This window comes from Acyrthosiphon pisum, chromosome A2 (assembly GCF_005508785.2).
Source record: "Acyrthosiphon pisum isolate AL4f chromosome A2, pea_aphid_22Mar2018_4r6ur, whole genome shotgun sequence".
NCBI classification, from domain to species: Eukaryota; Metazoa; Arthropoda; class Insecta; order Hemiptera; family Aphididae; genus Acyrthosiphon; species Acyrthosiphon pisum.
In genome coordinates this window covers 73,485,992-73,498,548 of record NC_042495.1, presented here as the reverse complement: position 1 = coordinate 73,498,548, position 12,557 = coordinate 73,485,992, and the positions used below count along the sequence as shown (strand labels likewise).

General features: G+C 25.6%; 1 protein-coding gene across 2 annotated transcripts in view; it reads right to left on the bottom strand.

The window, feature by feature from the left end:
- Nucleotides 1-12,557, bottom strand: part of LOC103310643 (nose resistant to fluoxetine protein 6) — a 17,963-nt gene extending 5,406 nt beyond the window's left edge. The window contains exons 1-3 of one of the 2 annotated variants that reach the window (XM_016808393.2): nucleotides 12,285-12,557; nucleotides 11,809-12,147; nucleotides 6,924-7,268 (exon numbers count right to left, since the gene is read on the bottom strand). In XM_016808393.2, coding sequence (XP_016663882.1) covers nucleotides 6,924-7,257 — 334 coding nt within the window. In that variant the 5' untranslated portion in view covers nucleotides 7,258-7,268; nucleotides 11,809-12,147; nucleotides 12,285-12,557. The remainder of the gene's footprint in view (nucleotides 1-6,923; nucleotides 7,269-11,808; nucleotides 12,148-12,284) is intronic. The other variant, XM_008189601.3, reaches the window with a different exon arrangement.

The window sequence follows — 12,557 nt, the reverse complement described above, 5'->3', positions numbered from 1 at the left end:
AAAAACACAATACTTGATTAGCAAACACTGAATGAAAAAGAAAAGAAAAATCTACACTTAGGTAATAGATTAAGAATCGGACACACCAGTCCAACGGTGATGTCAAAAGAAGATCCACTTATATGCGAAACTTCCGGCGCAACATTAAAGGTCAAATAGACTCACTGACGGAATGTTGCAAGTACAATTAATAAAAGCTTGAAAAATGCAAAATACCCAATACCTTAGACCCAGCGCTAGAATTCAAGCCTGAAAACAATCTTAACTTATTATTATTTTTAAGTACATTTAAACTAAACAATGTAATTAAAAAAAGGTGGGTAAGTGGATGTCGCTCTGCTGTACAGTAGATTACAAGTGGGTCACTGTATAATGGATGGTATTAAATTTGAATTCAATGATATAATATCATTGTATAAGAAAAACGATTCTGAGCGGAGACGGTATGTCAGTCTAGGTATAAGACATAATATTATATATGGTATTAAAAAAAAATTGACCTTTAATATTATAGGTACCTATAATAAATTCCAAATTAATCATATCACAATATCCATTAGGTAGGTACTTATAACGCGTTATACAATATGTAATTTCGTCCAAATTTGAACTTAAAATGACTAAAAGTAAACTGTGTAAATGTATTTTTTAGATTTTTTTGTAACAGAATTAATTACTTACGTATCTTGTATACTATTATATACTACTACTTTTATACTATCGAATCTTGTTCTAAATTTTCAATTCATATATACAAAAGTTGAACATTTTATAAATTTTTAACTACAAAATAATTATTCAAATTAAAATTTTATAAATTTTGTCAAAATTTGATCTTTAAATGCTTATAAAAAAAAATTGTGCCTATGTATTTTTAATATTTATCAACTGATATTGTAACAATATATCAGGAGCTTTGTATTAAATGTTTACACTTTTTGGCCCAACAGATAAAACTTTATTGATATTTATAGAAAAAAAAACTAAAAAAATTGAAAACCGAAAATGTCCGTAAACAGCTCAAAAAGAGTCAAAATATTTTCAAAATTGTATGGTGTATAAGAAATTGCTAATATAAACATTCAGTAAAATTTTTCATGTATCTACAGTTATTCGTTTTTGAATTACAACAAAATAAGAAAATCGCTACATGAGAAATCGAGTGAAATATCCAATGTTGTAAAAATTTGGAATTTCAAACGATCATAAAAATTTAATTTGACTTTTCTTATAGATATTTTTTTGTATGATAAAGGTAGATAATCTATAAGAAATCCTGTATTACATTTTAAAATCTTAGATTTAAAAAGAAAAATGTTTACGAATTCTTAACTCAAAATAATTTGCTAATTTTCGTGATTTTTCCATATTTTGTCAATTTTTGAACTTTAAATGCTTATAAAAAAAAACTGTGACTAAGGATTTCATCTGCCTTTGAAACAATATACTTGCAGTCTTCCTTTAAATTTTCAAGCTTTTTTAATCAACAAATAAAATTTAATTGATATTTTTAGAAAAAAATCTAAAAAAAAAATGGCAAATGAAAATGTCTCTAAACAGTTCAAAATAAATCAAAATATTTTGAAAATGTTATCGTGTATAGAAAATGGAAATATAAACAACCATTGAAAATTTCATGTATCTACGATCATTTGTTTTAAAGTTACACCAAAAACCAAATTCAATTTTGTGAAAAATCGATTTTGCGTAAAAATTCCCGTTTTTCCTTAATTTTTCTTTTGTTTTTCCCGGCGCTTTTGAAAATTACTGGAAATTTTAAATTTTGACCTCCCCAATGCACCAACGATATTCACTTTCCAATCGAACAAGATACTGAAGTCGAAAATCGAAGCATTATTTCGACTACTTATCATGTACACAGACACAAAAAAAAAAAATAAAATAAAAAAAAAAACACACATCATTGTAAAATCAATACATTCATCGTTCCACTCAGAATCTAAAAATAACTAGATAAGTTAATTAATCATTTGTACACATATGTATCATATAATTCGTACATAGTTATAGTTCACAACTAATGACCTAATAAATCCGAAGGTTATTTTAGATCAATTATATATTAATAATTACAATATATTATATAATATAATTAATACTATGATTTTCAAAAATGTGATTATAAATTATAATAAAATTGTTTTCCAAAAACATTAAGAAGCCTCGCTATTATATTATAAGGCGCAACATTTAGGCTATTTATAATCTCGCCTTAGTCACCGAGGATCCATGTGTTAACTTACTGTTAGTCGTAAATGATTATTAATTTGAGTGAAATTCAATGCGGGTACCACTCTCGTACACGCATGCACATCTCAATAAATCGATTATAATTATTGTAAATCTATTAGTTGTATATTATATACAATTTACCATACGAATTTTATAACAACTTACAGATTGTTTTGACAAAAGTTAGTTTACGTTGTCTGATTTTTATCCTGAAAAAAATATTTGAATTTGGCAGAAAAAATGTCTGCAGTATGAAACACTTGTTTTTAATTTTAATTATTATTTGAAAAACATTCGTATTTTCAATTTTTCAATTACAGTGAGTTCAGAATAATAAAAAATTTAATTTTTACTAAGTGTTTATTATAATATATAGATAATTTACTGTCGAGTTCAAATTTTTTTCAGAATCCAAATCGGAAAATGTAAACTAACTTTGATTTGATCACAACTTAATGTCTTTTGAGATAAAATTGACGGTAGTAGCGAGGCTCCTTAATGATCTTTTTGAGAAAATTATTGTTTATCTTTAACACAATCACGTTGAATGTGAATATGAATAGATTATGGACAAAATATTTAAAATATATAGATATAGGCTGAAGAAAATACGTTTTTCCTCTGTTCCTAAAGTATTAAAAATATAATTTTTAAAACCAATACAGTTTTTTCTCTGTTAAAAACTTCAAAAAGGTTCTTAAGAAATTGTTGTACATGAAATATAGATAAATAAGTTTAAAAAATCACTTTAACGTTTAGTATGTCCAGTGTGCCTCGTCATTGAGTATAATGACTTAAGGTATCTAATGTCATGGATGTGTTGAGTTTGAATTCAATGATAAATCATTGTCTTCCAAAAACGATTCCGAGTAAAGACCGTATGTCAACCTTCTATTTTACATTCTGAACGAGCGACAAATGTATTGATTTTACTATGGTGCGTGTGTGGTTTGTTTGCATCTGTATATAATATGATAAGTTTTTTTTTTTGTATTTCAATAATTTACTATACAATCTGTAATTATTTATTTACAATAAGTATAAATAATGTAAGTATTTAATGTTTTGTGGTCTTGGGAGAAGAATCCATCCATTGATGCAAATTCGCGGTGGTGGGAAATATGATAAGTAATAGAAAAAACAAAAGTTTCAATTTTAAACTTCGAGTGAAATTTCTAATAACAAATTTGATTTAGTCGGCACTTTTGAAAGGTTAACATTTGTTTTCTATACATGATAACATTTTATATATATTTTAACGTTTTTTACTGACAGGTCGTCTTCGCACAGAATGGTATTACGTGTATAATGATTGATCATTGAATTTAAATGTAATACAGCCATTACAGTGACCTTCTCAACGACGAGGTACACTCACTCCTTCTGTTCAGCAGAGTGGTTACCCAATCTCCGCATTTTAAAATAAATGTATTAATAATCAATAATTAATTATAATTATTATAAAAATATTAGTTAAATTATGATACGTGGAACTAATATTTTATTAAACCAATACAAATGCATAATATTAAATCAGATATTATATTTATTTATTTACAAATGTATGTATAGAGACTATATAAGTCAATTTGTTCTATGGTATAAATAGCTTAACATTAGCCTGAATATTTTTAAAATGTTAATTTACATAGAACAAAATAATATTTGTAATTGTGAAAAGTTTCAAGTCCCTAGGATTAATAATATTTGAATTACAGAAAGGTAACGAAAATATTTAAAAATAAATCGTTCTTTTTCATTTAAAATTAAAATTCCTCTGCATTTGAACTGCTGTTAAGGTTTAATAAAAAAAAACAGGTAAGTGGGTGTCGCTCAGCTGTACAGTAACTAACAAGTGGGTCACAGTAATGCATGGTGGTAGATTCGATATAATATTATGTATTATTGTATACAAAAAACAATTATATATTGGCAATGTGCGAAAATTGATTTGATGTATGCTTGCACGTCCTGATCTGCCTGATATGGCATCCAAATAATAAATACTTATTTCTACTAACCATTTATAAACAAACATTTTCCACCGTAAATCTCACAATTTCCGTTTGAGCATCTCCCCCAGTGACGTACCTGCGATTTCACAGGTACGCCACTGATCTCCCCGGGTTGGACCTAGGAGGGTGAAAAATACTTTACCGCCTATTTTTATAACTACCAAATAAACAAAATAAATTTCAACGGAGTGCGACCACAAAATATACCGTGACACGAGATTTTTCTAATTTAAAAATATAGGTGAATTACACGGCGTTGCCCGGAAAGCAATTATGATTGTTCAACTCATTTGGGTGAAACACGCTGTGTAAACAATGTATTTTTAAGTGTAAATGATATTATATTTTAATATATAATGAATCCTGACCGGAGTTGTCTGTAAGACTTGCTTTTAGCAGTATATTATAAGGTAGGCAATTTAAGATCACGGACCCCGTGTGGTTTGTACGTAAATGTATATTTATTAATTGAACTCTAAAGAATCAAAGTTATAACAAATTTGTCGTTCTTACTTAATCCAACCTATGGCGGTTTAATACAATCAATTAATACAAAATCCTTACCTAACCTAACCGTACTAAAATCCGTTGAATAAAAAAAAACCAAACATTCGTAGCTATGTTAAGATAGGAAAGAAATAAGAAATGACAATGCAAAAAAATGGTACCCCAAAACCGTAGTTCGATCTAGAGACATTCTGTACTAAAATATATTGAAGTTCCACTGCGCCAACACACAGCCATTATTATTATTAAATCTAATATTAACCATTTACAAACAAACGTTTCCATCGTAAATCTCAAAATACCTGTTATTTGAGCACGGGTCGGACCTCTAATTTACTCTTTTTTTAAATTAGCTTTTTTTCTTTAATTGAACGTTCTATACATTTTTAGTTGCAAAATAATTTGTAAATTTTCAATGTAAAACATTTTGTCGAAATGTTAACTTTAAATGCTTATAAAAAAATGTATTTTAAATATTTTTAAATATTTAAAAAGCCTTGTATTAAATATTTCCAATCTTTTTGAACTAACAAATAGGATTTTTATTGATATTTATAGTAAAAAAAATTTTAAAAATTGAAAATTGAAAATGTCCGTTAACAGCTAAAAATGAGTTCAAATATTTTCAAACATTTTTCAAGTATAGAAAATGATAAAATAAACATATTAAAGTGTGATTTTAAAATATCTATGTCCATTCATCGTTTTTGAATTACAACAAAATAAGGAAATCGCTTCATGAGAAATCGAGCGATTATAAAATGCTGTAAAAAATAGAACATTTATAGAAACATTCTTAAATTTTGACCTCCCAAATGCACCAACTAGATTCACTTACCCACCGGAAAAGATACTGAAGTTTAAAATTAAAGTACTATTTTGACTACTTATCATGTACACAGGCACAAAAAATAACACATCATTGTAAAATCAATACTTCCATCGCTCCGTTTAGAAGCTAAAATTGTAAAACATAATATTTTCTAGAATTTTGAGTGAGAATTTTTTTAACAAAAATAAGGAAACCTTCAAAATTTCAAAATTTCAAATCCCTGTATTATTTATCCTAAAATTAACCTACATACCTATGGAACATATTCCATAGTATTCCCTAATTTTAATTAAAGAAATATTGAAATATTTCAACTTTCTAGAATTTAATTGTTTTATTTACGATCAAATAAATAAAAATTGTTTAAAGAAATTCTTTATTTACACTGGATATCAATTTTGTCAAAATATGAACTTCCTATAATTATAAAAAAAAATGTGAATGTATTTTAAATATTTTGCTGTAAGCAAAATGTATGATAAACCTTTTATTATATTTTATCTCTTTAAGGATATTTTAATACATTAAAAGGTATATTTTAAGACTTTAGTTAGAAGTTATTAGATTTCTACTTGTTTTTTAATCTTAAAATAACACTTTATTTCTCATATTATATAATACAGTGTCAGATGTCTCTTCGTGTTTGTCCTCGTTCATTCCCACCCATCTAAAAAACGATATACCAACCTTACTACAATATTTTTAGTTTGAATGAATTTAAAAACACTTTAAAATATAATAATTAATAATTATATATACTTCCGAGGGACCGAGGCTACTATAAAGCTTTCTCAAGAAAATTATTGACAGGAACCACAGAGTGGCTAGTATACAATATGAATACATCTTACATTAATTATAGGTTGATTATTTTACCGTTAAACGGTAATTTTCTGATTTTTTTTATTGATATAGTTTTTAATCAGGAAATAATATACATTCGTAAAGTATATAATTACATAGTATGTACCTACTATAACCTATTGAAATCTTACTAAGATTGCTTACAAATGCGTTATATAAACATAATTAATTTTACCAGTAAAACCTTGGTTTATCAAAATTATTTGTTTAAGAAATAGTCAAATATTGTATTTATTAGGATAATTAAGGCATTTTTTTTATACTACAAAGTTTCTATTTTTTTACCCAAGTCACTCTTCTACAATAATTATAAATTTTATTGTCAATGAGTCTTACGAGGTAAAGACAATTAGTTTAATGATTAACGGTTAAACAAAACAAATAAAAAATATTACTATTCCTTAATAATAATAATATTATGTATTATGTAACAGAAATGTTAATTTACTTACTTTTAACAGCCCATAATGTTTGGTTATTTAAACCATTCATGAATTGTTGTCCATCCCTAGTACAATTTTCATTGACATTTGAAAAGGGTAAAAAGTTGTTCATACTATTCGCAATAATATCTCCAAACAATGTTTGGGTATTTATTTTGTTTCCGTTATTTATAATACGTGTGAGGTTTTCTGTATTTGGTGTATCGTGTTCTTCCTGAACATAATCATTTCTTAGATTTTTTATTTTAGATTCACTAGTGTTTTGACTCTGGGCATGAGATACACCTTTATTTGATATTACAGCTATAGCTGTTAACGCTATCCAAATGTATTCAAACCACATTGTTCAAGAATCTATAAAAACAAGTTATATAATCAGATTAACAAATTAATACAAAACATATGATAATTAGTTAGGACACTTTCCAAGGCCGTAGTCGGGTGCAAATAAGTATACCTATAAAACAGGGAACAGCAGATTCGCCAGACTCTTATACAATATGCATACTAATAAGTAATAATAATATGGATGTTAATTAGAAGTATAGCTTTTTTGAAATATTTATAATTATGATTATGATTTATAATTATGATATTATGAAATTATAAATAATTTCTTGGCGGAAATTTGTTTAATTTATTTAATTATATATTATTATATTTTGACATTCAAATATAATATTACCTTTTTAACACATTCTAAAAAAGACCATTTAAGGCCATAAGTAGTATTGAACTCAGATAAAATAAATTACAAATATAACACTAGCGTGTTCAGCCAAAATTTCATTAATTTTTTATAATGTTACTACCGTTTTAAGACTAATAAGAATTTCCTATTTCACGCGGGTATCTACGCTAAAAAAAATATAAAATTGTTCAAAATTTGAGTAGGTAAGTACCTACATGTCAATTTCCAATTTTGTTTTTTTTTATAAATATTATGGAACGATTATTAATCATATGCACAATGTATAGAGCTATAAATGACACAGCCGTACCGTAATAAGATAACAAATGATGCATTATCATTTATCATGTTACATTGATATTGGATATTTTTTTGAAATAATACACATTGTAATTTATATTAAACATACGTTTGCTTATTATTACATTATATACTTCAGCAGTTTAGTGAAGTAAATGTGAAAATTATAGCTTGATTTGATGTATAGTAGTCAATACTTAATAGCATAGTAGGTACACAAAACCAAATTATCCATAGTATCTAATAAATAATAATGAAAACATTATTATGTATCCAATACATTTATCAATAATATTAATATTGAATTACTGCAGTGTATAATTTCAATGACCAATAATGTTGATACAAAATTATGTATAAAATATAGCTACTTGTATTATAACATTGTAATACTAAAATATTTTATTAATAATATCAAAATCATTATTCGAGATGTTTCATATTTTAGATATGGTGATGTTGTTAATTTTGTATATCAAAGTATCAAACTATAACATAGCTCCTGAATACTTATTTACTCAAAAGAAATATACAACGATTTGATACTGGTCTTATTTGCCTACTATCAAAAGTGTTGCACTGTTTTATTGGCGTGCTATATAGAATCATACCTGGTGGAAAAATTAACATTCAATAACTACTTTAATATCATGTCTTATAGTATATCTGATCAAAATATCAATCGTAATATTATCTTAGTGTTATAACATTCAAACATTGTACCATTGTTCAACATAAACGGTACAGTATAAAACATCTTAATTTACAACACATAACATTTAATATCTTTAGCCAATACGATTAACAGTAGGTACACGAAATCAATAATATCACATAATATAGCTGACTGGAATAATATTGTTTGTTATGAAGATGTACTAATTTGGAATTTTATGTATTAAAAAACTACAGCACACGTATTTGAATTCAAGGTCTCTGGATAATTGTAGTAGGTATGTCGCAAATGGACTGATGGCGTTATGTAGACAGTGTAGATTAATACTCATCGGTGAAGTCGACCATTCTGATTGATGAATTTATAAGTATTAGGGAACAGGATATTTGACTATTATAATACCTAATAATCTGTGAATAGGATGGTATTAAGGAAAACAATGATTTGTAAGAAGTATACAATATGGGTAGTATCACAATAGTTCTTAAGTAGCTTACAATCCGATATCTAATATTCTATTCATATCATCGTCATTTGTCTAATGAATAATAATAATAATAATAATAATAATAATAATGTGTTTTTCACCATCATAGTTCCAATAATAAACTTTAAATTTGTAACATAGCTTATAAAAATAAAAATACCTGAGCGTTCATAATCCGTTTTTTAAAGAGGATGGTGAACTTTCAGTACCACTGACATACAGACGCGTCATAATTAAAATAAAATTTCCCTCATGCACATTGAAGCACATATTACGTATGTTATATTGTTGATAGATAATATGGTAATGTTTACCACTGTAATATTATAGTAAATTTTACGAGAAATTCAAATGTATTGAGAAAAAAAATATTTGATAAATATTTTTTTTTTTAGGGTTAAGGCTTCAATTGCTAAGGTTATTAGCCTGTGGTACTGTAGGGGAGGGAACTATAGTTTGTTTACACGTGTGTGAGGATAAATATTTAATCTATATATATAAGAATCTAACTTGATTTTGGAGAAGAAGGAAACCGGTTTTTTGTTTATTTATTATTTTTATTATTATTAATTATTCATTTATTTGTTTGCACTTGCAAACAATAAAAATAATAAAATTTACCACTCCAGTGGTTGAATTTCAAAATGTAGGATATATAATTTTCAGAAATTAGCAATAACAATAACTACAATATATAACTATAGTATATTATTTGTATAGCTAAAAAATAGTCATATGTTTTTAAACTAAATTATAAAAAAATAATTTCTTCCGGATGAAGGTCGGTCAGCTAGTTAGTTATATAGAAGAACATTTAGTTATTATCGATTGAATTGGTTCATCCTAGACAGCAATTTTTTGTTTAAAAATATTATTATAACATTACAATCACGAATAATATCAGTATACAGTTATTTTAATAATATTATAATATTGTCATTACAGAATGATGTCTGGGATATAAAATGTTATCATGCCACCCGGCGCCCGTACTAAACTACAATAGCTACGGCGTGACAGACTGGTATGTGTACTACTTGTTTCCAAAATCATAATTATCTAAGCATAAAAAAAAAAAATTTAAAATCTTCATATTCGAGATTAAATGAGAAAGGTATATTTTAATAGTTTTAATTTTAATTTTTGTACCTTCATAATATTATTATTGATTTTATTCAGCCCAGCATGGTAGGCTATTATTTATGTATGTAGGCTTATGTATTTATGCGGTGCTAAAGGGATAATACAATAATACTAATGTTGTACCTATATTTTTTTGTATACAATATACATTTGTAATATAACTATAATAACATTTTCAAAATATTCAAACGTCATGATAACCTTCCATTTATTAGAAGCAAACAACTACAGTAGGTATCATTAGACATTAGTTTGCGGCTGCATTGGAGTTTGGTCCCGAATTTAAAATTATGACTTATTCAATAGATGCGAGAGGAAGAAAGAAACTATGGTGTTCTGCAGTGTATTTTATGGTTAAGATAAATAATAAGTCGTAGGTTTCCTGCATTAGGATAGAGTAAATATGAGGATAAGACTGAGATTTTTTATCAGTATGGTTCTACTACCAGGTGTTCTAGCGGTGTAATAATATTTTGTGATGGTAAATCGATAAGTTGATTTGCTTAAAAAAATGCTATACCACATTTCATAAAATATGTTATAGTTCTAAGAAATTTTGATATTTATATTAAATCTAACTTATTAGTTATATCTAACAAAATATTATATAATACATTTTGAATTTTCCTTATAGAACGAAATTATAAGCATTGTTTTTCAAAATTTACGGTTCATATTGCGATTTCATAATAAATCTAAATCATTTTCATGGGATTTAATGTATTATAATATTTTAAATTCAAAGTTTGATTTTTGTTTAATGTTTAAAATGTTTTGAAGATATCATTGTCAAAATAAATACCTAATAGAAGTAATATTGACAAACACTCTAATAACAACATAGGTATTAAAAATATTATTATAGGTAATTAAAAAATATATGTATGTAGTCACTTAATATAATCTGTATTAAAATAATATTAATATGCAAAAATTCAAATTGATTTAATAACAATTAGAATTTACATTTATAAAATGCGTCGGAATCGCATAGTATTAAGTAAACAATGGATTTACAAATTTTAATACTGAAGAGTGAGTAATTTTAGTGTTAAGTTTTTGTTAAAAAGTAGGCACTTGTTAACTTTCTTTAAGATATTTTTTGTTTTGTGAACCACTGATAAATTTAAAACAAATCTATGAAGTATTTTTAATGTCTAATTTAGAGGAATACAATAAGGCTTACTTATATATATTAAACTTAATATTGCCATTAAAATCTAGGTTCATTATAATAATCTAATTATAATACTGTTAAATTAATTTTGTAAGATGAATACAGGCAAACCTCACCAGTTAATGTGAAAGTAGGAATTAGTTTAATTTGAAAAGCAATTTTTTTTTTTTTTAATGTAAATTTATATAAATAAGAAAGAAACAAATTAAAAATTTAAAAAACGTATTGTACTGTCAAAAATTTGGACTCAAATATATATAATACCATTTTTTTTATATAAATTACAATACCTATACATAATATAATATGTGTCTACAATCGCGTATTAAACATGAAACTATATACTAGGTAACATAAGGTTTAAATTAAACTAAACTAAAATAAAAATATAATATTAACGATAATGTTGTGTTAACTTACAATTAATTTTGTTTGGATTTGCTTGATGATATTTATCCAATTTGATTATCGTTCAACTCAAATAGTTTTTAGGTACTTGTATTTAAATTTCAGTTATTATTATTCAAGTAATATTTTTTCCAAATATTGAAATATCGTATGAACTTCATAAGTTAGTTTAATAACTAATGACTATCCGAATATAACTGTCGCGTTTTAAATAAAAACCAATCGAATTGTATATTATGAAATACATATCATAAGAACGCGATGTGCGTAATAGCCAAGTTACCACTACTAAACACAAGTTTTTGTACAGATATTGGTTCTCGTGAACAATTTTCATTCAGAACCCCTTCCCTAAAATAATAGATATAACATAATGTCATACATTGACGCTGAAATATGTCAGACACGAAACATTACCTCCCTAAGGTTTAAACTAAAATTAAATAAAATAAAAATATAATATTAACGATAATGTTGTGTTAACTTACAATTATTTTTGTTTGGATTTGATTTATAATATTTATCCAATTTGATTATCGTTCAACTCAAATAGTTTTTAGGTACTTGTATTTAAATTTAAGTTATTATTATTCAAGTAATATTTTTTTCCAAAGATTGAAATATCGTATAAACTACATAAGTTAATTCAATAACTAATAACTATTTGAATATAACTGTTGCGTTTTTAAATTAAAACTAATTGAATTTGTACCACGGAATATATATCATAAGAACGCAATGTGCGTAATAGCCAAGTTACT